Source organism: Megalops cyprinoides, chromosome 2, assembly GCF_013368585.1.
Source record: "Megalops cyprinoides isolate fMegCyp1 chromosome 2, fMegCyp1.pri, whole genome shotgun sequence".
NCBI classification, from domain to species: Eukaryota; Metazoa; Chordata; class Actinopteri; order Elopiformes; family Megalopidae; genus Megalops; species Megalops cyprinoides.
Genome location: NC_050584.1, coordinates 57,816,875 through 57,843,401, shown reverse-complemented (window position 1 = coordinate 57,843,401; position 26,527 = coordinate 57,816,875). Strand labels below are relative to the sequence as shown.

At 42.4% G+C, this 26,527-nt stretch overlaps 1 protein-coding gene across 1 annotated transcript in view; it reads left to right on the top strand.

Annotated features, from left to right (window-relative positions):
- The window catches only part of LOC118772614 (sodium/hydrogen exchanger 9-like), a 64,534-nt gene that overhangs the window by 6,527 nt on the left and 31,480 nt on the right, over positions 1–26,527 (top strand). Inside the window, exons 3-10 of the mRNA XM_036521110.1 lie at positions 4,109–4,186; positions 4,381–4,457; positions 10,126–10,241; positions 15,193–15,298; positions 17,655–17,781; positions 19,346–19,451; positions 21,669–21,757; positions 24,614–24,727. Of these exons, the coding sequence (XP_036377003.1) occupies positions 4,109–4,186; positions 4,381–4,457; positions 10,126–10,241; positions 15,193–15,298; positions 17,655–17,781; positions 19,346–19,451; positions 21,669–21,757; positions 24,614–24,727 (813 nt within the window). The remainder of the gene's footprint in view (positions 1–4,108; positions 4,187–4,380; positions 4,458–10,125; positions 10,242–15,192; positions 15,299–17,654; positions 17,782–19,345; positions 19,452–21,668; positions 21,758–24,613; positions 24,728–26,527) is intronic.

Here is a 26,527-nt window from a genome sequence, read left to right as displayed (position 1 = left end):
TCAGGAGATTGAAAAGCATTAATGGGGCTGCTTCAGAAAATTTCCACTATTGTCATAGCCAACTAATGAGATGTTTCCAGGGAGTCTTTAAACAAGTTTACATTACATTATGCTAGCAGATATCCTTATCCACACCAATTTATGTACTTTCCTCCTCCATTTAAACAGCTGAATATTTACAGAGACAATTTTGGTTATGTACTTTGCCCAAGTGTACAACTGCAGTCCCCACCCGAGTATCAGACCAGCAACAGGGTTAACAGCCTTGTACCTTACTACTGCACCACACTGCTACAACAACACATGAGGTAGTGCTTGGGGAAAAAAAAGAATAACAATCCAGTATTTCATCCATGACCTGATATTCTGTATTTCTAGCAGTAGATTTCATTCTTGGTATAATACAGTCCCTACGAAGATTGATTTGAATTCCATCTGTAATCCATCCTTGGCATCAGAAGGGATTAAATTGACCTCAGCTACAGCCACTGCGCAGCACTATTAAGTAATTTGCAATTTGGGTTGGCATAAGTGAATGCCCCCTGAAGTGTTTGAGCTTTAATTGGTGTGAAATCCATGCAAGTAGTGGAGTGAATAGTCTGGGGATTGTAGAGCATTGATTATAATTGTAACAGGATGCAAATGTCTGACAATCACTTTCCCTGACCTGCGGCACCCCAACATTGAATGATATTATGAACTAATGGCCCTACATTAGAGTGGGGGCATTGTTTTGTGGTTAGAGTTGCTTTCAGTCTTATGGTATAACAATGCATGTCTTCGCTGAGGGTTTTCCACATTGTGCATGTCTTCTAAAACTGGACACTGCGCACACTGTTGTCGCGTACTAAATGGCAACATGACCTGTGGTAGAACTGATCTCATCTTTTGTATGGGTTCAATTATTTTTGTGCTGCCTCCCCTATCTGTCTTTCTCAATGGGCAAATTTGCAATTGGCCTGTTCTACATCACATTCTAGCAAGCTCAGATTTCCTCTAGCTATTACTTTGCACCAGTAAGCATTCTTCATTTATTCTGTTATAGAGGGGTGAAGACAATGAACCCCGGACCGGTCCCCGGGGAGAACGTAAGTTTCCCTTAATAGCCTAATCTCTCCCCAACCTTACAGAATGGAGAGGTCTTATTAACAATCCAATGGAGACCAGCACAAAGGCCATTAGTTGAAGCTGGTGTGTTGGAGATGGCCTTCAAGTCATTATGCCTTGATACAGATGGGTTCTAGCTGAGAACGATAAGGGCTTCATTGCATTACCGAGTCCATTAGACACTGTTCATTGGGGAGCAGGACACTAAAATTTGTGGTCTGATTAAATTTAGTGCTGCTCTGTTGAAGAGGCAATTAGACTACACAGCACACCCCAACCTTACGCACTCTGTTATGCAGTTACTAAAATAAAACCGCTGCAGTTTGCATAATTTGCTGTGCGCTATTAGTTTCTGTTCCATTTCTTGCACAGGGGCAACAAAAATATGAAACACCGTTTGCCATGTGAATAATTGTCATTGTGAAAAGTAATTTGTATTGAATTGAATAACATTGTTATGACAAAAGGATCCATTTTTAGCACTGGGAGGCTTCTCCCCCTGAACAGTTAGGTCAGAGCACAGTGTTAAGAAAAATAAAATTTGCACTAATTCTGTTCGTAGAGATATGATTTATTTTTTAGTGTGCACTTTTGATTTCCAACAGATGTCAAACCACAGAGTCTGAGCAGTTTCATAACAGCAGTTCTTGAATGAATTAGTGAAAAGCTTACTATCCCCAAGGGGGATTTGTCTGTGGCAAAAATAGCATTAAATAAAGACAAATATGTGTTAACACTGTTCACTGTAGTAAGTAATATTTTGAATTTATGACTTTATGTACAATCATTTCACTTAGGCAAGGGAAGTCAATCAGACATTAGAATTGGAAGAACAGGAAAAATACATAATCTTTCTGCTTTAACAATTTCCCCAGCTATTTATTTGACGTACTTAGATTTCAATACCAGACAATGATACTGAACATTAAAATACTCCTGATAAAAATAGATAGGATGACTTTACACATTCAGGCTATGCTAAGAAAAGATGGAACTGCTCATGCCGTTGATCAGGTCCAGTTCAACAGGACACAACTTTCTTTTAGAACCGAAATACAAGGTGCAGCTGCTTACATCATTCCACAGTCACGCACAGCATGTGTCATTTAAATAACTTCTAAGTGCAGCATCACCAGCAAATTTGTCCAGTCATCAAGACCATTTGTAGAAAGTGTGTGTTGCAAGGGTGACACAGCCCTCTCCTCCCAGAGCCTTTTGCAAATAGTCTCTTGACTCGTTTTCATTGTTTCAAAAGGAGCTGTTATAGATGAGGACTTTAGGTTTCACTTTTCCAAGTCAGCGTACAGTTGTGGAATGTCAAGTATTGTTGGAGTGTTATGCAACTTCCAGATTGCATGGTTTACACTTTCAAATCCTCAGCTGAATAATTTCGCATTAAAACAAAAGCCTGTCAGATGAGCTGTTTTGAAGTGGTTGCCATGGTAACAAGCACATGGAGGGGGAGATATGCTGAAAGGCCAAGAATGAAGTAACAGCGTAGCATGAATATTTATGAACGGCATGTAAACACAAACACAATTGGAGTGCATCATGTTTATTTGCAATTGCTGCATGACAAGGCAATGTAATTGTCATTTTGTAAATATTTTATGTGGCTTATTAAATCTCATGTGACACCAGATGCAAAACATCTATTGTCCTCCTTATTGTCTGAGGCTTGTTGACATATGCCACTGTAAAAATGCATATGAGATTGAAGACAGCCTCTTAAAGCCATGATTCTGCTACCCCACTGTTGTTACATTTAGCCAATTAATCCATTCCTACATAATATACAACTGATATGTATTTAATTAATTGGCCGATCGTACAGTGAGGAAGTGCATTAAACGTCCTCATGGAGCATTAAACATTAATGCATTAAACAAAGGTGCCAATTATATAGGCAATACTTCCAAATTCAAGCATGTTCAGTGATGATCATTATCAGTATGAATCAAATGACTGCATTTTTGGAAAGGTTTGAATGCAGCAATGGCAGTAGGGGTTACATGAAGGTTTTGAGATTATAGCCAGAGAATTTTAGACTTGATTGAATTTTAGGCTGTCTGAATTTGCATAAATGCGGAGTATCCTCTATATCGTTGAGATTGCCCCTTGTACTCAAATGATTTCATGCTCAAAGAATATAAACTGTATTTCTGCAAGAAATACAAGAATTTCATGCTCTAGAACAGCTATGACTTGCTGAGCGTGAGAGCTTGAATGCTTTATTGAAACTCATCCATTCTTGGATCTCGTAGATGAATCTACAATATTCCCAGGATCAATTGTAATGAAAAATGTATCCACCCCAAAACGAACTACACAACTGCCAGCTTTTTTTTCTCCCACAGTGTATTTTAGATTTGCTGTATCATTGATCCCACTTGTTCACTTTTTTATAGCACTGGAGTGGCAATCACACGGCATGACATATTGCCGTTATGCTATGATGAACACAGAACAACAAATGCCTTATAAATAATCCACCTCATATTCACCTCTTTTTCGGTTGCATTACTTAAATGTTGTAACTTTCAGAGTTGGTTCATCGTTGGAAACAAACCGCCTCAACTTTAAGGTAGCATTTCTGATGTATATACAGTAATATACTGTACATATTATAAAGGTAATGGCTCAAGTTGCAAGATAACAGTTACAAGAATTTAAAGAGACGCTCATGATGAATATGTTTTGATAAAAATTTCTGATGCCAGCCATGAAAATACATATAAAGACGGGGTGAAGATAACACTCAAGGTCATCAGAACCCAGACTATAGCCAGATAGATAAAAGCATTATTCACAACTGCTGTATGGTGTGTTTTTTAATAAAAGATGGGTTTCTTATGGAAATAGAACCCTTGAACTGCCAGAATATGTTTCTGGATCACTGTCCATCGCATTCTGACACATGGTACGAGGCATTCACACCAGGAGCCTGTGCAGTTGTTTATTATTCATTGCGATCCATACAGCCTTTCCTCTCTTGTGGCAGATGACCTTTGACCCAGAAGTCTTCTTCAATCTGATTCTCCCGCCCATCATATTTCACGGAGCTTACAGCTTAAACCAGGTGAGACCGTGTAATGTATTTCCTAGCAGGCAGAGTACAAACCATTTTATGGCCGTATTATCTTTTGATGCATTGCTCTGCTCTTTGAAATCTCAAAGCTTTGCTGCCTATTGTCTGAAGCGTTGTGTTTACCCTTTTCAGTTATCTGCTGTCCCTTCAGTCAGTCTCACCGTGATTCTTCTCCTCTATCCTAGAGACATTTCTTCCGTAACTTTGGCTCAGTGTTAACCTTTGCCTTCCTGGGGACCATCATCACCTGCGCGGTTATTGGGTGAGTAACTAAAGTGTGCCCTCTCTACACACACACACACGCATATACACACACGCACACGCACACACACATACACACACACTTTCCATTTTACAAGTGATGTTTACTTGAAACTAATACGCAGAAAAATAGGCAGTGCTTTCCCTCTCTGCCTACAGTCGTGGGATGCCCCAAAATGCTTTGGGTAGGCCATCCAATGGATTCAATAATAACCTTCAAGTTATCATCACAGAGACTGTTATTCAAAAACTGAACCATTTCCTGATGAGTCCAGCTGCATGTCAGAATAAACCCAGTGTGTCATAGTGCACTATCTATTGTGTTTCAGCATACACCCCTGGACACTAACATTACATTTACAGTAGAGTAACTGCTGGGTTGTGTCACCCACTGCCAGTATGCCTTAAGGGAAAATGTCACTTTAGTGGAAAAGGACAACAGTTTTTGTTTCTGTTGAGTCCATGAAAGCAGAATTGGAAGGGCTTTAACCCTTTGCTCAACCCACACGTGTTGTTTTCCCTCCCTCCATGGGACACTTACTGAATTATTATTATTTGACAAAGATGAAGCTGTACTCAAGAATGGTAATATGCACAGCTGACCTTCCTCTTCCACATCCTGTAAGAGATGTCCACCAAGAGCTGTGCATCTTAGTTCAGTTTTGTATCCATTATGGGCCATTATCATCGCTCATTGAAAGCGGGGGTCTGCGCCTGAGTCTGCCCATCTCCTCTCCAGCACATCACCACTCATACAATGTCTCTCCCCTGACTCTTCCTAATGATACAAGATGGATGCCTCAAATGTGTTCTACCTCCTACAGCAGTACTGTTAATACACACCTGTCATTTCCCACTGTAATTGCTTGGGTTTATCCCTAGTTCGAACTGAGGTATGGCAGTAGGTGTTGCAGCCTCATATTTTTTTTCTTTGCTGACAGCTTTAGGCAAGGCTTTTCAGAATTATGTGCATTGCTTATTGCCATTGCTTATTGGCATTTGGATTTTTACATTACTTGTGTGCCTCGCCCAAAGTTGGAACAGCAGAGTCATAGGGATTCCTACCAGTAGACCTGTGGAAGACATGGTTACTGCAGGAATATGATGGACCAGAAGAAGGCGCTCACATACTAAAGAGAAGTACAGATTTTGTATATACTAACCAGATTCTCAGTTTCTGCTTCCCTTCCATGATCTACACTTTGGCATTAAGGATGCTCTAGTAGATACCGGGAGATTCCACTGCTGACCCCATTGTTCTGCTAGCTGTTGATGTCTTTAATCGTGCCCCTTTTTAATACTTGTTTTTGGCCAGCAAATTAGAACACTTCATTTTGTGCTTTGAATGCTGCATTTAATAATGGCAGAGGTAAAACTTTGAATATTTAGCAAACAGAGCTGTATAGCTGGTCAGTATATAGAATCATCTGTGGTGGAAAGAGGCACAGCAATGAGAACTTTGTGCTTCAGGAGGTACCCTTTTCCAGTGAAAGAATTCAGTTAGATCCCGGAATACCTTGGTCATTGAAGGTACCTTTAACATGCTTACTGTAAATTCTTTGAGCATTACGCTGGTGTAATAATAAAATTCTGAACAGTCTGGATATTTCATCATCCCCAAGTTCAGTCTTCAGTTAAAATCCGTGCTCTTGCGCCAGAGTTGATGTGTGGTTAGCATCCCTTAAGCCGGTATAAATTTCACTCTCGCATGTCTAGTTTTGCAATTGAGAGCACTGTGCTGTAAGCCTAGCGCCTCTGGAACATGGGCTCCCCGGAGATGTGCCAGACAGTCCAGTTCTACACTTTGTGCAGACTGGGATCTGAGCCTGAGTCAGAGTGTGCAGCTCCAGCCAGCCTGCCTGGTTTCCGTCAGCCATTTTTTTAAAGGGGGGGGGGGCACAGAGCCTCGCACGGCCTATGACTGTTCATGACTTCCTTTTAGTCCAGTCGGGGATTGTTGTTCCACCGCAATCATATTCTGCAATAACTGCCGGGGATTAAGTAGGTAGGCTTGTAGATGTACCTGTTAGGATAGTTGACAACCATTGCAGAGAATGTGTTTTGGTTTTGTGGGGGGGTGGGGGGGGGCTGGTGGTGCTTCATGCCATAATTGGCATGTATGCACACATACATATTGTTGCAAACACCAAACATTTATTGCATAACCGAATTTGGCACCAAGCAAGTTTCAAACTGAATGTGACTGCAGAGCAAATGACACTTTGCTGCTGCTGCCAGAGGACGCAGCTTTACCCCTGTTCAGTGTACATGTGAAACGGCATTAAGAGCGCATGATCCAGCACTGGGTGATGATTCTTTGCCGGATTTCCTCACGCTATGATTATATCAGAGCAGGAGGAACAAATTCTGCTGGAAATATTCAGCGTGGTAGCGTAGTTAAAATACCTTTCCCACGGCGTGACCTCACTTTTTTTTCCCCGAGCTTGAAAGCTGGCAGGTGGCCTTAAAGCAGCAGGAGGTGGAAATAATGACTAGCTGGAAAAACACCTACTGGAAGGATGAAATAGTCAGGACGGATCTCTCTTTTGTAAGCAACAGAAAAAGGAGCTTTGTTAAATGCAGTCCTGAGATGAACCAAAGATTGCATCTTTGCTGATTGCATCTTTGCTGTTTGCTTATATCTCAGACCCTGGGGTAATGCTAGTCACAGGAATGTTTGTGGTGTCTGTTTGCTCTCGTCTGCCTTCAAAATGAAACTAGAATGGTCTCTTTGGGATGTATGATAGTGTGTCAGCCAATTATGGTACCTTTTTTTTAAAGAACTGACAGTTTGGGTTCTGTACAATTCAGTGTTCGGTAACATTTCTGTTCCTGCTGAAAGGGTCATTATATCAGCAGAAATTGTTTTCTTGTTTATGCTAATTGCTTTAGTTTCACTGCTACTGTGAAGGATACTGGTATTTGAAACATATCCTTGATGTGCAGTTTCATTAAAACCCATGAGACGCTTTGTCCTTGGAACAAATCGTTCTTACTGGGGCCTTATTACAAAACGCTCTCATATCTGCTTCCTACTTCCTCTGCCGACAACACACACTAGGTGGCGCTGATAATCTTTGCAAGATACTTGCCACCTTTCCATTTCTCGATGAATAGGAATGAACTCATAGCAAAATTGTTTGTTTTATGTCGACATGAATATTGCAGCCATCACCTATCAGGTAGTCAGTTGAAAATAATACACTGACACATGTTCAAATGTCACTCCCACACGGTTGACACATACCTTGGTATGAAAATATTGTCAAGTAAGAGTTCTGCGTGGGAGCAGCTTCCTCATTTGTGGAACTATTGTTTTAGAATTATATATATACATGGTACATCTAAGAGGTGTATATATACAGACATACATTTATGTGTGTGTGTGTGTGTGTGTGTGTGTGTGTATATATATATATATATATATATATATATGTATGATGTGCCATTTACAGATGCTCTAAATAATCTTGAAAAACATCTTTGAAAGATCTGTCTGCACTGTGAAGCCATCCTGCAGATTGTGCAGAAAGAGTACAGATTTTGCTCAGATATAATTAGATGAAATGGAACACAAGTTCATCAGGCCATTTCATTTTCAGCTTTCGCTACAACGGTGACATCAGCGGACAGTGCTGGTTTTCAGTTTACAGAGCAGCTGGTCCTGCCCTACCCATCCCCAGCCTACAGAGTTCCCCACAGGTGCTGCAGAGTTAGCCAGCAGGGTCACTGGTGTTAAGCATGTTCCCTCAGAGGTTTTGGTCCACCCCCTCCCCAACACACCCACACACATATATACACCAAAAAACTCATTTAACTCTCCATTACTTTGTCAGGTCAGTAACCGATGGTCAGAATCTCCTTTAACTGGTCTCATCATCTTCTGCAACGACCAAGACTCCCTGGGCTCCACCTCTCATTTTTTTAAATACTGCAATGCAGAAACAGTGGTCTGCTCCAGGTGCCAAAATGTTCACTGGAATGCAGTTTAGCAGACGTGAGATGCTTTCCCCCAAGTAGGTGCGAATGAAAGCGCACACACCCAGGCACGTGTACGCTCACACACGCAGACACACTTAAGACATCTGCAGTACTAAAATTCCTCCCACCCTTTAAAAATAATATTACACTTTTGTTATGCACTCTCAGCCCAGTTCTTCTTTAATTCAGCCCAGATTTGCTTTGCAAGCCCAGAGGCGTGGGCGTGACGGCGTTGCCGTGGCAGCAAGGTCAATCAAGTGGGAGGGCCTCCCTGGAGTTTGAACACAAGCCTGTGGATCATTACTGGACCGCTCTGCCCGGGACTGGTTGTTTTAATATCCATTTTTATACAGGGAAACTTCTTCAAATATATCGGATATCGACGGTAGAATAGCTAGTCTGTCAGTGCAGTATATGGAAATCATTGTGAAGATGTCATATCCATTACATCTGAGTATTTCATAGGCTGTGCCGCGATTATATATAGGATGTGGTCATGACTTGAGGTTATTATCAGAGGTACTTATTTATAATCACTGCACCCTTGACAGAGTCTCTGGTGAACAGTAATATGCCAGGCTATTAATTTAGAGGTCTGTGATAATGTCACATGCATCAATTTAATTTTCTTTTTTGATATCTGAGACCTCAAGATCCCCCCATGTAACAATGACAGTTAAGGAAACATCTAAAAGGGGGAATCTGTTTTTGCTTTGTTTTGTTTTATCAGTATGAGCAGACATACAAACATTGTCTTCTCATCAGAGCATGTACAAATAGGAATAATCTATTATAATGTGTGTTTCTGTTTTGGTTTTATTCCTGTTTCTCACATGTAGGGTATATGTGTCCTTGTACAGCATGTTGGTTAATGTCACAGCTTGTATAGCAAGATAATTAAGTTACCATGGACCTGAAACAAGAAAAACTAGAAACTTCAGTGAATATGCTTAGTAAGTTGTTTTACAAATGTGAATATACAGGTGATTTAATACCCGGTGTTGATCCAACAAATTGCTTTCTTTGTTCTAGTAATGGTCCCCACATACTCAGAGGTCTATTCATGCCATTGCTAGATCCGAGATCTAATTAAAAAGTCCTGAGTTCACTGTTTTGTGAATATTTACAATACAAACTAGAGCATCAACATAAAATTGAATTACCCTGAATTATAGTAAATCAGAAATGGAAGACTTACAATGTTTTCTCATTTGTCCTGTTTGAGAAAATGCAGTCAAATGAAATTGTCAGTTTGAAAATGAATTTCGCTCTTAATAAGCTATGGTTTAATATGTTGTGGCCTAATCATTAGGGCCTGTTTACAGCATGTCTACATTGCCCGGAGGAGAAACCTGTCACTCTCGCTTGGAGGTAGCGTTAGCTTGCTCGCTATTTATGCCACAAGCTGACATTTCCTGGAGCGGGCTGACTGTGGGCAGAGTTACCCCCCCCCTGCAGTCAGGCCCTTCCCTGCCCAGGATTGCCAGGCAGCTCCACGCTGGTCACCAGGGCATCCAAAGGTCGCATTCCTGGTGGGTTCACTCCGCTTGCTGACCGGTGCTCCGCTCCGACTGCTCGGGCGAAGACCCCGCTGTGCGGAGGGCTGCCCAGGCCTCTGGGTAATGGGAGTGAGTAATGGCCACCTGGCCGCCCACTCCCGGCTGAGCTGACCATGTCCTTCCCCACAGGGCCAGCATGTACGGCTTCGTCAAGCTAATGGTGCGCCTGGGTCAGGCGAGAGACGGGGATTTCCACCTGAAAGACTGCCTCCTCTTCGGGGCGCTGATGTCAGCCACTGATCCAGGTACTCCCTCCAAGACCGCGTGCACCGCGCTCGCTTGAGTGCGCACCGTCAGCGCTCTCTCAGGTCTGCTACATGTTCGCATGTACAGGCTGTGTTCAAGCCTGCTGGGGTACACCATGTTCACACTCACCTGGTAAAACTCTGAACCTGCTATGCCCAGACGTGTTCAGCAGCATAACCTACCTTTATCACACAGCAACTCCACAGATGCCACTAACCAGAGTGACTTTATTCAGTTGCTTAAAATATGTTTTTATGCAGGCCAGCTCAAATATAATACATTAATACATCTGAGTATTAACTGAAGCAATTTAGCTTAAGTACCTTACTTAAGGGCACAGCAGTCTTTAAGTGGGATCCAAAGCGATGACCCTCTGGCTAGAAGCTTAGATCCCCAACACTTATGCTCCATACTGTAGTTATTTGCAATTCTTACAATTAAACGCATCAGAATCTCAATACAACATGCAAGGTCAGTGTTATGCTGAGGTGCGAAACAGCAGCACCCTGTGTGTAACCCATGTGACTTTTGCCAAAACGCGCGAAGCCAACAGGGCAGAGCTGATGGGCAGACTCTCTGTACCCGCTTCCTAAATAGACCCTCTTTTTGTTCCTTGGTAACGCGCCACACAAGAGCCAGCTGCTTCCTTTGTGGAATGATTAGAAGCTGTTCTGAAGGCCACTTAAGACCGCCGAGCAACAACAGCAGTGTGGCTTTTCTTGTTTTTTTTTCTGTTAATGGGTGTAATAATCAGCTAACATGTTAGGTCAGAGAGCTCTAAAAATAAAGGCGGGAACAGCGCCTTATCCTGCTAATGTGAATGCTCTCTGTGGGGAGCGTTCGCAGCTGGCTATCACTCCCGTGTCCTGTTGATTTTGATCTTGACTGGATGGTGAAGGAGAACCGGCTCTGTCTTTTCAGGGCCTCATATTTACAATGCCAAACAAGGCAGGAAAGAATGATTAATATTCCCCTGCTGTAGTCATTCTGTGTCGAAGGAAAGGAATGCTGTACTCGCACTGCAGTCTAACTCAGGTTAAAGATGAACAACAAATACAATTCCTAATAAGGCGCTCTGCGTGGATCGTATGTAACATGTAATGCATTCTCCATATCCCCCTCCTGAAAAATTGCAGGTGAGTAATCTGACACAGGTGATCTGCTTGTGGGGAGTACAGCACATATTTACTGAGTCGTGCATGCAGAGTTTGTGTAAAAGGGTTCTTGTGCAGTCAAGTCAAAGGAGCAAGAACGATACAGCCAGATGCACACAGGCGACTGTCGCTTTGGTGTTCCCTTATTCTGTTGCTCTTAAGGCTGTAGAATTAGGAGGTCCCTGCTGGAGGTGGTCACGTGACGTACATCTCCAGCTCTTTCCACCTCCTGGAGCCATTCAGCGAGAGTGGTCACCAGTACAATCCCCCCTCGGTGCCCCCACCGCCCTTCGCCATGCTGTGATGGACAGGAGGGGATATTTACAGTAACCCTTCCCTTCCCGAACAGACAGCACAAAGTGGAGACCGAACCAGAGTCCACACAAACCAATGCGGGCGAACTCTCGGAACATGGTCAGGAAGCCACTGTTTCACAATGCGCAATGATCCTAAGGAACGCGTTTGCTCTTGAAGCCAGGAGGAAATAGTTGACCCCTCGGGGGTTTAATTGAATCTGGGAGCCGGGCCTGAGCTTTTGGGTTTTGCAGAGACGCTAATGCAGAGTGAGTGCAGCGTCCCTCCAGTTTTTGCTACAGATGGGGCTGCATTAGCATTGCAAAACACAGAGGCAAGAATCAGAGGGAATACAGGGGTGTAGCACAGCAAGAAAAAAAAAAGAAAACATTGACATTTAATGGCTTGGACCCACGGTGACAAGTTCTGCATTTAGATGGTGGTTTCGAAGTTAAGGTTTCATAAGCATAGCTATTACTTATAAACATGAGATAAACAAATCCAACTCTCCTTCATCTGAAAATTACCATCAGAGTAATGGAAAAAAAATACCGCATTCTTTGTTCTGAAGTAATTTAGGTGTATATTTCATAGGACCTGTGTACATAAGAAATTTTATACATTTTTTTGCACACTGTGAAATTTTGCCAAAATCCTTCAGATGCAGTGTCTCTGAAAAATAGAGGATCTACTCTCCACTCCTTATAGTGTTACTGTGGAAACTGATGAATTTATGACAGCCATCGGATGATGTTGCCATGGGAACAGGATCATCAAACCCTGCTGTCAGAGTTACGGGGGGATTTTCAGTGCAAGCCGAGCACAGCATGCAGTCACCAGAGCCCTCCTTGAATCAGTGCGGCTGTGGAAAGCTCACAGCAGACAGGCTGCAGGTCTGGCCTCCTGACTGGGGACTCGGCTGTGGTGAGAATCCTCTCTGGGCAGATGCAGCACAGTAGCCTGGTCAGCTGTGGGAATTCAAATACCGGCAGATATAACAAGGGTTTTTGGCAGGGAACAACGAATCAGTGGACAGTGGAGAGCTGACAATAGGCTCCAGCTACGGAGTGCTTGGTCGCTTCATGCCAGCAAAGTTTGATGTTGTGGTATGATGTAACTGAATTAAAATGGAGTTGAAATTGAATTTTAATTGTGTTAGGTCTCAGGCCTTGAATCCATGATGAATCTCTGGGCACGTCGTTAGCTTGTAGATTCCTAATGATTAATTAGCCCGGGTATTCTGTGCTGTATCTGTGGCTGTACGCGTCATGAATTTCAATTGTGCAAAAGTGGAATTAACTGGAATCTATAGATGAGAGATCTCTCTGTGTATTTGTCTACTCAGGGAATGGCCTGAATGTCTTTGGCCGATAATGGAAACGATGCCCTGAGTGTGGATAACCCATATCATCAAATTGGTATGCAGATTTTTGAGGTCTGAAGCACCTTGATGTAAAAATGCATGCCCTGGGCAGGATAATGTCTATACTAGAGCCATTAACACAATCCTCCAGCTTTTGTTGAATGCCAACTAGGCAAACAGTGAGTTCTCATTTTGAGGTTTTTGGTCATTGATAAACATTGGATTTATTTTTTATTGTATTTCATATTATTCATTCTTTAAATGGAGTATCATTTTACTTTATACCAAAAACCAAGCTGCCAGTCAGAGGTACTAATCATTCATTTCACATTTTTCTCACCCCTGTCTTTAAGGTGATGCATTTCATTTTTAATACCAAAACAAGAGTGGGGTTAAATGTAAAAATCCCCATGCGCATAAAGAGCTGGGAGCATGGCTCTGTCTCTGCTTTAGTTCATTCACACTCAGCGCTGGCAGCCATTCCAGCTCAGAGTGACAGCCCCTCCAACATGTCCCTAAGCCCATGTCTCCCATTCATTTTGTGTTATTTGTGTTGGGTTGGGAAACACTTATGTCTCCAGAAGTCACTGTCAAAGAAATGGCTGATTGTGGAATGAGGACATTGCTGGAATATGCATTATTGGTCCCACCCAATGAGGAATGCTGCTGCAGCCTTTCAAATAAAAAGGGGAGGAAACTGGCCTCTCTCCTCGCTTTTGAAGGTCCCTGTGAGCTGACTTGGCTTTAGAGTAGGCTGTGTTTGTCAGGGCTTTAGAGATGCTTTAACATTACATTACAGTATTGGCATTTAGCAGACGCTCTTATCCAGAGCGAATTACATAGGTTACAATTTTTACATGTTTGCCATTCATACAGCTGGATGTTGCACTGAGGCAATTCTAGGTTAAGTACCTTTCCCAAGGGTACAACAGCAGCGCCCCACTGGGGAACTGAACTGGCAACCTTTTGGTTACGGGTCTTGCTCCTTACCGTTGTGTTACACTGCCGCCCCACCGCTGCTTTTATGTGTAGTTCTGGGTAATCCTCGGAAAAACATTTATTTATTAACCAGAGCTCACTACCCCAGCTGCCCACCCAATGCATCACATTGTTTCCAGAACATTGATAGATTTAATGCATTCTGGTAGTTTAGGTAGAGGGAGCGCGCAATGCAGAGAGAGGAGTCCTGGAAGGAGGAAAGTATATGTGCCAGTCATTAAACGTTTTGTTCAGAACGCTGTAATTAAATTGGGTCTTTCGTAACCGCTGCGAAAAACATGTGGCCAGTGCTCTCCCCTCACAGCGGGGCTCGGCTTCTCAGCTCTCAGCTGAGCCTCAGCGCGGCTTTAATCTTCTGCCGAGGCATGCGCCGAGTACCCGCACAGCGCATTTGTTCTGCGTTTGAATTGCAAAAGGCAAAGTGCCCTGCAGATCTGAAGCGTTCAATTATTTACGGTTTGAGTATATAACAAAAATCCCACACCTTCCACCAGGCACATGGTCGTAGAACCTGAGTTAGAATGTATATTTTTCATGTACGTTGAAATGCATGTACGTATTTATCAGCCCGACAGTTAAAAGAGCAAATCCGGTAGGATTGCTCCCGGCCAAGCGGCCCCTGCTGCGAGGTATAGATTGGACCCCACGCTGCACTCTGCCTGGATTTCTTCACACTTTTAATTGCTTCTTCTTTTAGATGTTTTAATCTGCTGCCACATCTCTCTCTCTGCTAATCTGCCTGGCTGTACTTCACCGCCACTGCTATTTATCGGGGGGTGTCTCCAGGGAAGGAGTGAATGCCTCTGCCTCACTCAAGTTCACAGAATGACACTGACGTTGAGGCTCCCTCATTTATTTCATTTTGATTTTATTTATTTATTTATTTATTTATTTATTTGGGCAGCAGTGTAGCATGGTGGGTAAGGAGCGGGACTCGTAACTGCAAGGTTGCTGGCTCAATTCCCCGCTGTACCTTTGGATACGCAATTGCCTCAGTAAAATATCCAGCTGTATAAATGGATAACATTGCAAAATAAATAAACTGTAAGTGATGTACATTGCTCTGGGTAAGACCATCGGCTAAATGCCAATAATAATAATGTGATTTTTAATTTTTCTTCTTTTTCTTTGTGGTTGTAGTGACCGTGCTGGCCATTTTCACAGAGCTGCGTGTGGACTCCGACCTCTACATCCTGCTGTTCGGGGAGAGTGTGCTGAACGACGCTGTGGCCATCGTCCTGACCTAGTGAGTCACGCTCCATCAGGGCCAATGTCGGGGAAATGCTGGGGCCGGGGGTAAATCGAATGTCTTGCTGTGGTCGTGGTGGAAGGTCGCGCTCCGAGCGGCCTCTCTAAGTGCGCTCCACACACACGCTGCTTTCTCCCTGGCAAAGGGCAGGGCCTTGTAGAGGTTGGTAATCATGAAACTAGAGCCACGAGTTAAGAGAGCTCGGCATTCCTGTCAGCATGACACAAAACACACATGCATTCTCTGTGTTACACACACACACACGCGCACACACACACACACACACACACACACTTACAAAACATATATACACTCTCCCCCCCTCTCTCCCCCTTTTTCCCTCCCTCCTCCTCTCTCTCTGTCTGTGTGTGTGTGTCTCTCTCCCCCCTCACACTCTCTCTCTCTCTCTCTCTCTCTCTCTCTCTCTCTCTCTGTCTCTCTCTCTCTGCCTGTTTCGCACGCACTCACACACACAGACAGGCACACACTTGGACTCCATCTCTTTCTCTCTGACTGTTTCACACGCACTCACACACACACAGACAGGCACACACTTGGACTCCATCTTATTTACGCCACAGCAGAGACGCGTTGAGCAAACAAAGTGGAGCAAGCGAAAGGGATCGGCAGATGGAGAGAGCGAAAAGTGGAGAGAGGAGAGGCGACCGGCGCAGCCACACACGTGGACACCACAGAGACAGCGTGATGGGAAACACAAGCAGCGCGTTGTCCGTTTCCTGGTTATGCGCACAATGCAGCGTGTTATTAATGTGGCATCTCTGGGCCATCTGTGGGGGGGTGGGGGGGTGGTGTTAATGAGCTCCAGGTCAGCAGCGCCTTGCGGTGACATGTCCTGTCCTGACTCTGCTGGAGTCCCAGAGCGCTGTCCCGTTTGCTGTAATGAAAGAACGCGCTGACCCTTTTCAGAGGGCCAGTGCTGCAGCCGACTCTCCCCCCCCCCGGGCCTCTCTGGCTGCGCAGCTGAAAGTGTGCCTCATTAAATCCCCGCTACATTTCATTCGCCGCCTACGCGGGGAGCGCATCTCCCTCAATGTCATCCCTGACCGCAGTCGGCTTGGAGTGCGACCGTTTAGGCCACCGCTGAGATGCAATGAGAAAAACGAGCATCGTGACCCCAGAAGAAGCTCTCTGTCCCACCCAGCAGAGAGAAGGGTCCATGGCTGTTTACACAGGTTTTACCCCGTATCCATCCATTTGCCTGCAGTGTATCTAGCCTGAACACTCAGGATGACTGAATATTACACATTTTGGGTGGAGAGGGGGGTTATCCGCTATGTCAATTTAAAGGCCCCACCAGACGTTTTTTGAAATCATCCTGACGGAAGGATCTAGGCTAGATTTTGTGTTGTAGTTATCCCAGTGGGAACACGAGTGTTATAGTGATGAAAACTGAGCAGATTGACACACGCTGTCTATCACAGCAAAGAAACTAAAGTACTGCTTAATGTGAATTGAATGCTTCTGGGCCTCGGAAGAAATTGTGTCGCATGTGATACTTCTTAAATGAAATCTTGTTTCCTCCATCACTCCGCGTCCCGTGGCCTCATATGTCATCTTGCAATGTATTTTCTTTGGAATCGGAAAAAAAAAACAAATCACAGTGGTAAAGTTCGCTCCCCCCGGATTTCTGTGTTACCTGACACCCTGTCAGAACAGATGACAGTACAAAGGTGGATACGGGCTTGCCTTTTGCAGACTCAACTGTTTAACATCAGTTTGAAAGAGTTTTAAACCAAAGTCAGTAAATGGGGGCTGGGGGGGTGGGGAAAAAAAGTTATCTCAAAAACAACTCCTGTCATTTCCCAAGGTAGGGAACACCACCCCGTACAGATAAAGAGCCCCCGTGATGTTGAAACACAGTACGTCAAACCCCTCTTTCATTTCTCCCTCCGAGAGCTTGTCTCGAAACGGCATCCACGCTTCCGTGTGGCAAACTTCCATTCCTACACAGTAAATATTTATGAGTTTATGAGTCTTTCACTTTCAAATAAAACACTGGGAATAAATGAACAGCTGGGGGAAAATCTTGGCCTTATCTGAAATCCTTTATACTTGTTATTTTTTTAACAAATAACTGTTTAATCAATTTCTATTAAAAAGGCTTACCGCAGCAATAGCAGAAAAAGATTAATCACCTCTTTTTTGCAATGCACTGGCACCCAAAGCTCGGTTTCCGTTCTTGAGACTTGCTTTAATTAGTTTCACAACTCCAAACCATCTCAGTGTAAACCTCTCCAGATGTATTTTTCCCCCAACAAATAACATTAATCTCTATTTATTTTGACGTTTGGATTTTTTGCTTTGCTTCGTTTTGTTTTGTTTTGTTTTCCAGCGCCATATCGACCTACAGTTTGCACACCTTCGACGTCTCCGCTTTCTTTCTCTCCATCGGTCATTTCGTGGCGGTGTTCATTGGCTCTCTCTCCATCGGCTTCTTCTTCACCATCGTGACCGCCCTCATATCCTTTCGCCATTCCACCCTTTCAGTTCAACGTTAAAAGCGCTGCCATTTGTCATTGCTCTTATTAAACAACTAAACAATGGTAAAAATAGTGGTACACTCGAAAAAAGAAAACATTCTCATTTCGCTAATGACTAATGCAGAAAGCACAGTCAGCCTATAGTCTAGTAACGTTCTCTCAATTTGTTTCTAATATCCAGAGAATTGAAATATAATGGTCTATTCTTTATTGTTCATGACCCAGTAGATTACTCATGAGTTCTTAAGCACAGTGTACATACTGTTATAGATCTTCCAGCAAGTCATTGTCTAACTTATTCATCCTTGTTTCAGAGGGCTGTTATGGAGGGGTTTTTTTTTTTTCTTAGTCCAGCAAGCACTCACGACCTGTCAGTTACCTTTGACAATAGAATGTTCGCGCACAATTTCCCTGCCAAACGTGATCTCAAGGGTTGTTTATATTCAGGCTTTCAAGCCAGACTGCATTGCCAGGTAATATTCGAAGACAAAGTGCGACAGACAGAGAAAACAGGAGGAAATGAGGGAACTGCGATGCTAAAACAAACAATAGCTCATAACGCTGGACCCAGTGCCTCTCTGCTTCTCTCTCTCTCTCTCTCTCTCTCTCTCTCTCTCTCTCTCAATCCACAGTTGTGCTAGCCGTAAAAGAACTGTAGGAATTTGGTTGTGCCTTTGTTTGGTTTTTAAAGTTGGCCATTAGATTACAAGAATGCGCTCCGTCTCCACCCGGGGTAGTGTGAAATCTGGAGTTAATTATGAATCACAGAAAGTCCCAGAAACGATAAGGTGGGCTGTGAGGGCCCTGGGGAAAGACTGTGTCTCAGATTGTCTCAAGGGGGACAATGGTGACAGAAGATCACAGACATAAATTACTTTCAAAATTTGCATTGAGTTACATTTGTTAGGTTCCTTTAAAGATTAAAAAAATGTCAAGACAGCTGTGTAGCCGGGTGTACACGCCATAATTCTCAAAAGTGCAGCGCATTAGTATTCTGATATGATACACTAATTATTACAATGATCCGCTTAACAGATGTGCATATCTGTGAACATTTAAAAGCATAAATATTTAAAAGCATTTGAATGGCTCTGCATTTAGTTGAAATTAAGGACCTTTCTCAAGGTTGCAATGGCAGCACCCAAACCTACGCATTTCTCGTTACAAGTTCAGTTCTTTTCATCACTTTGTAACACAGATGATTTTGCACTAAATGTGAGAAATGTTGCATGGAAATGTTAGCATATGCATTGTTTACGTAACTGTGCAGCTACTGATTCCCTTTCATGGAAAAAAAGAGAACAGTGCAGCCCCTGTCCAGCAAATGTAGGATTTTGTGTGCGTTTCTCTTCTAAACGTCCCATCTGCTGTGATTCCAAAGCTGAAATGTTTATATCTACAGTATATCATGTCTATGTTTTATATGGAGAACACCTCTCATATTCTGTCGGGAGAGGAATATTAACACTGTAGTAACACAGATGGATACAGACAGATGTTATGTGTGCAGTGAGATTGCCTTAACCCACCCAGCGGGGCTCACATGACAAAGTTCACCAGGCTGTGTGAGTTCCCGCTGCTGGAGACAGGGCTGTTCTTCCTGCTGTCCTGGAGCACCTTCCTGTCAGCAGAGGCCTGTGGGCTGACAGGTGAGTGTTCATCTCCCCTCCCGGCTCTGCCCCATACGAACAGAACCTCGGCCTGCTCCAAATCACAGGCTTATGCATGCTGGAGTTGGTAAAGCTGTTAAATGAGTATAAGATCAATGATCAGTTTTCAGCCTGCTGCACTGAATGTGTGTGTGTGTGTGTGTGTGTGTGTGTGTGTGTGTGTGTGTGTCTGTGTGTCTGTGTGTGTGCGCGTGCGTGCGTGCGTACGTGCGTGCGTGCGTGTGTGTGTGGGGGGGGGGTGGGGGGGCTTGTGTGTGTGCATGTCCATGCATGTGTGTGCCTGCATGTGTGTGTGCGTGTACTTGTGTGTTTGTGTGCTTGTGTGTGCACTTGCAAGTGTATGAGTGTGTGTGTGTGTTTGTATTTGTGGGTATGAGTGTGTGTGTGCTTGCATGCGTGTGTCTGTGTGTGGGTGTATGTGTGGGTATGAGTGTATGTGTGGGTATGAGTGTGTGTGTGTGTGTGTGTGTGTGTGTGTGTGTCTGTGTGTGTGTGTTGTAAGGGTTAGGAACAGGTGGACTTCAGCAGATCAGTGCTAGGGGCATTCCAATTTCCATCAACATCAGTCAGGTTAATGTGGCCCTCACCTTGTGTGTGTGTTTTCAGTAAGTAGTGGTATTGAATTCCCCCACAGACCCTTCACTGCAATGTATTGTTGGTTCTGGCCTACAGGAAAGCAAGACTCCACAGAGCTCTCCATTCCCCTGTAATAAACTGCCAGTTTGGACTGCTTTTTCCATGCATTTCTCCATCAATATTTCCAACCCAATGCTTAGAAAAGCTATTATTTCTACAAATGTTTTTTTTTTTTCCAAGGTACACTTTCATTTGATTCATTCCCCTTCAGAACCATGAGGGAATTTATTATATCATGGATTAATCACTACTTGTGATTAATTGAGTTGTTGTTATTATCACAAAAAATAGCTTCTTGGTGCATGGTTGGAACATCTAGCTAACATATTGGTCTTTATTAGTCTTTATGTAGAGATATACTGTAGTGCAAAACCACGGAGTGCATATATATATATATATATATATATATATATATATATATATATATATATATATATATATATACACACATCACATTTTATGTACATTTTATATTACTGTAAGACTGAAAGCCTAACAAACTAGGTAGGTAGATTCCTTTAGATATGTGTAATATGTCTAAAGCATCACTTTTCCTGGGTTAAAATTTAGCCTCTTTAGGATTTTTATCACATGGCATGCTGAAAAATAAAATATTTTAAATCATAACAGAAAATCATATCTCTCAGGTTTGAGGTACTGTTGTTCACAGTGATAACACTGTGACAAACTCTACCTGCGTCCCCTTCCTGTCCCGGCTTACGAGATCTCCAAAGCCAATAAAACGAAGCGGCCTGACCTTTGTCTGTTACAAGGTAGTGCACAGTCTATAAACTAACACAATAAAACAGAGAGTGGAGTGCAGTCAAAACAGCCAGTCGACCTGAGTGATGGCATAATGAGTTCGGCTCTGACGGAGGTATCTGTGACATTTTATAAGACAGCGTGGAGCTTCGCTTAATTACACCTTTCTATTAATCAGCGTTCCTTTTTTTTAAGGTAGATAAGGAGCATGAGCTTAATGAGTGTTCCTGGTAGAGCTGTGAGATGAGTAGTCTTCTTTGATTCAGCCCTCTTCTTTTCTCTCTTTAGGTCTCACTGTTAAGTGTATTTGAGTCATTATTTCAGTGTCTGCCCTTAGAACAGTGCCTTTTTTTTTGAGGAAAAAAAACTCATGGAAGTTTAGGTCTTAAGCAGCAACTATTTTAATATCATGAAATTCAGACTTTGTGCTAGACTGTCTTTTTCATCAGTGCCCACAGAGAGAACAGATATATGTAGATATATACATTTTTTATTCATTACTGGAGGAAAGTACCATGTCTGGTGTGGGGGCGCCCCCTTAGAGGATTTGAACACATCAGCACTTACAGTCACACAGCTGTGGAACACAGTGTTTCAGGGTATCAGTGATTTTAGAAGCTGAAACAGACGGTTACACCCACATTGGTACTACTCATGAAAATTGACTTCCTGACACGTGCCAGGTCACCCACTTTGTGGCCCGGAATCCAGTATGCCTCGCTTTAGCGCAGTGCATGCTGGACCGTACTGGAAAGCCCTGCTCAGTTACGTCTTTATGTCATGTTTTTGTGCCCACAGGCATTGTGGCTGTGCTCTTTTGCGGGATCACACAAGCCCGGTACACCTTCCACAACCTATCCACGGAGTCTAAAACCAGAACCAAACAGGTGGGCGAATTCCACACAAAAAGCTTTTAGGCACATGTTTTATTTACTTGCTTGATGAATACCCTAATCCAGGGTGATTTAAATGTTTATGAACACTTTACTTAGGTATATGTCTGTATTGAATGCATTCAGGTTGAAGATAACGGTACTGCTCACCATAACGTGCCCTACACAATAGATAGCATCAGCACCTCCCTATGTCTGCGCTTAAGACTAGCACATGGTGATACACTGCCTGTTTTTCTTCTCCTTCCTGTAACCTACATTTTTATCAGTTTGTGAGAAATGGGATCAGGTTTCCTCCTCCTTTGTTATGCCAGTCCCCAAAGTTCCCTTTCATGGCTGCTGCTTTTGAGTGGGTCTCAGGCTTTTTGATGGACAAAAAAAAAATAAAGTGTGCATTTCAGATCAGTCCTGCTACAGACACAGGTTTAATGCCTGTTGGCATTTTCTTCAGTTTTGACAACTTGGGCCAAGCACATTTATTCCTCAACTCTTTCATAAATAGTAACAGTGATTAAATTAGTAGTGTTAAAATCTGAAATGGATTTCTTTCCCTTTTTCCATTCTCAGAAGGGGAAAAAAAGCTTTTTCAATTATTTTCTTGATAGATTAACTGTTCACTTTTTGAGGGAAAGAAAAGAACTAAAGGGAATTTAACCATTAAGATTAGAAATTGCTTTGAGTCTCAGAAAGGGAGTCTATTAAACAGAAACATGCAGTGCTTCTTTTTCACAAAATGGACAAATGCAGTGTTATACAAAGTATTCAGCACCTGCTTTTCTACCCTTTCACCATTAAGCATTTCATGCTGTGTGGTTTCCTGCATTTGTTCTGTGTAGTGAGGCATTAACATTCTTCTTTTGTGTGGGGAGACAAATTACAATCACAAATCAAAATTCCCATTTTGAAAATCTACTGAGGCCCCATATTTTAAATATATATATATATATATATATATATATATATATGTCCCTTTTCACATAAACTAATTTATGGCATTATTATTGACCTTATACATTATTCATGTACTGCAGTCACAGCTATTGAGCTACAGATAGGCAAGGCCTTTAAATTTGCCTTTTAACCCCACCCTTAAAATGATCCGTTGTTTCCTTATGATTAACAAGCTTGCCAAGTTTAGTCCTCACCAATCTGTAGCTTGCTCCGTTTCCCTTGATCATTTTCAATGTGAGAGCATTATCTTTACAATTAATAGTTTTAATCGTATCAAAGTGATTGTGTTATATTAAATAAATTATGATTACAACCACAAGACCAGAGATCGCTGTGTAACCTGCACTCACTTTTTGTTTCATTGTAATAAAATTTTCACACACACAAAAGTAATATTACCGGATTAGATGCAATCAAGAAAAACGTGATGCTATATTAATCGTCTTATTAACCATGTGAAACAGTTTAAAATGGGTTTGAAATACATGGAGAGTGAGTAAGCTCTCACCCTCTTGCAGCTCACCGGCGATCACTGCTCTGCTTTCATGGCACCTCATTAATAAGAAATTGCTCAATATTTTTTCTGCTTACTTAAATTTCCTCTAGTTATACTTTTTTTCAAGTTTACTTTACTTCAAAATGGAGTTGATTAACTTTGGCTATGGATGCGGGTGGAGGTAATTTCTACCAGTGTGCTACTGTGCTGTGCTCGTACAGGCATGAGAGTCCCCAGATATCTGGCATGAAATGATCCACAGATGGACACTGGAGAAATGTCACACTTTTTCTGCTTCAAAGAAGAGGGGAAAAGGGAGATCTTTGCTTGCATTTATTACTCAGCTCTAGGACTGGATGCAGCAGGCCTGCTTTCTTTATCACAGAAATACATCTGGGAAACTGAACAGTGTGTGATTCACAAACGGCTCTCCTCTGTTATTGTCTGTAGATACTGTAAGGTCATGTTTCAGGGCCTAAACAGATATGCTGCATTTTCACTGTTGCTATCGCACAGCAAATGCTAGTGGACTTTGTCATTGGGCTTTTGGAATGAAGGATGGAGAAAAGATGAAAAAGTGGGATGAGGAAAGAGAAGGTGGGGGCATCTCTGTGGGAGGCACTGCATTACTGTCCAGGGTGGGGTTTTCTGCTGAAGGGAACACTCTCTCTCTCAGTCCCTGAAAGTTCTCATTGTCACAAAAATAGATTGTGTGAAGTAACGGTCAGTGTTTGGGAAGTGTGGTCAGTGTTATGTGCAGTCACACTGAGAATGCGTTATAGATGGCACAGGCTGCAGGAAGTGGTCAGACACTCTGTCCCTGGCAGTTCTGTGGATGATAAGGTCATCATTTCCACACAGATACTGCTTCATGAACCCCAGCGTGGGAGGAGCTATCACATGCTGTAAATAATTGGCTCATACAAGGCTGTGACTGACAGCATGGCATAGCTATATGGGAATCATGATGCTTCACTCTCCTTTGCCTGCCTCCTGTAAATACAAAAGAAGAGTTTTTATTGTTGTTAATCGCCATTAACCCCAATTGCAAGAAAGACTTAGTTTTTTGAGATTTCAGTAGCATACGTGCCATGTGATCTCAATTTGTACTAGTTGCTCACTGATTCTTTAGTATTTTTACTCTTTTGTTGACTTAGCACTGTAAATTGCTGTTAACAATTTACAAAAGACCACTTATTTCACAGCATATATCCGTTTCTAAAATGAACCTCTCCCAACACACATACATACACACTTCAGTGAAGCTCTGCTTGTTCTGCCAGGAAAGCTGGAGCATTATTAATGCGTGCTTTGTTTTTTTCCTGAACGGTTAAGTTAAAACACTTTCATGTTCGTAATAACCTTTCCATGATGCCCGCTCATCTCTTTTCTTGTCTCCGCAGCTCTTTGAATTCTTGAACTTCCTTGGAGAAAACTTCATTTTCTGTTACATGGGCCTGGCGTTATTTACATTTCAGAATCACATCTTCAAAGGTGTCTTCATATCGGGGGCCTTTGTATCCTTTCTGAGGCGCGTGCATTATTTTTCGCGTCCTGCTGTGAAGTCAATCCACTGATCTGAGCACACCACCAGCCTTCCCCGCAACTCTTGTTTTCAGGCGTATGCATAATACATAAAGAGAAGGCTTGACATTATGTAATCTGTTTCAAGTGTTGTTTAATTAATTTCAGTGTGATTTTTTTGCACTTCTCTCCATTTGTTATAATCCCTCTGGAAATTCCCTGGTCTTTTGTTTCTAATTCTGCAAAGCCTGATTGTAAATAGCAGAGGAGTAGCTTTACAGTCAGTTTGTACATTTCTCAGAATTATTCAGATCACTTTTTGCATCTTTGTGTTCTGATCATAAAGAACTTGAATTGTAATAGGAATCCAGATAAAACAGACATGGACATATCTTCAGTCGTAATCTTTTTAATTTTACACATCAATATCTTGGCCTAGGCCTTTGAAGGACCATTGGGCATTATTATGATGTTGTATCAAAATTATACTGTTACACTATTATACTGTTTCACTAATGTTATTTATTACTTTAAGAGATTAGGAAAGGCAAGGGGGTATGAATGTATACTGTGACCAGATGACATTAATGTGTGCCTTAGTGTGTGCTTATTCCTAAACCGACAAACCGTTTAGCTAATCCATCATAAACCTTTAACTTTATTTATGAAGCAATTCCATTTTACTTTTAGAATGTAACTCCATTGTCATGACATCATTATACTCTTCAGCATTAATAGGTCCTCTAGTGGTGTTTCGGCTGACAGCTGGCTGAGGCTGCACTAGAATGCTCAATTTTATGTGAGGAAAAATTGCCTGCCTTTGGCCTTTATTGCTGTTGTATAGTGTGCATAGTACCACTTTGTCTCCTGACAGTCTAATGTGGCCATCCTCCAAAAAGGCTTTATTTTCAAGAGCAATGCCCAGGCAGTCAGCAATTATCTCAGTCACTTTTTTTCTTCCCAAGCCAGAGGGGAATTACTGTTTTTTTAGATAGTTTGACCTTATGTTTGTTAGAATGCTCATTAAATTACAAGTACCGCCGACGAGACAAATATTTGGCTGTGCTTACACTTGTATTACGTCTGATTCTGTTTCTTATTGTAATACTACAAAAGGCCTTAATAAAAAAAAAAAAATTCAATTGCTAAAAATGTGGGTTCGACACGAATACTGTGAGGATAAATTAAATCCCCCTCACCAAGAACTAAATCTGGCAATAAAGAGCAAAAAAAAAAAATCTGGAAAAAAATGACTCGTTCTAGTAATAATCTAATGTCTTGGTATTTTTCTGCAGCATTTTCCTGTTCCCAATGTTGTACCTGATCTTAAACTGTACATCCCATTACAGATGTGCTTTTTTTAAAGAGCAAGCATTTTTTTTCTTGAGACCCTAATTAGTTACGGTCAAGTCAGGACTTCAGAGATACAAATAAAAAAATGTCTGTTTTATGGAGCGGCATATTGCTCATTAAAGCCACGGGATATGTTTGGAAGTAGGAGCAGTGAACATGTCTGTGTGCGAACACGTCGGAATCTCCATTCACGTTCCTCTGATCCTTTCAGAAGCACTCGAAAAAAGACACATAAAACGGCAATGGTACTGCCACACCCCTCTCATCAGCCACCAGCCATCGGCAATGGCGTAAGACAACGATCCAACAGAGCTCTTCACACATAGACAGTGCCGGACCGGCTCTTAGCCACCACCATAACGCGTATTGTTTACCCTAATCAGAGGAGGCTTGATAAATCCATTAAGTCCCCAGTGCAGATGCAGTTGGAGCTAACATGG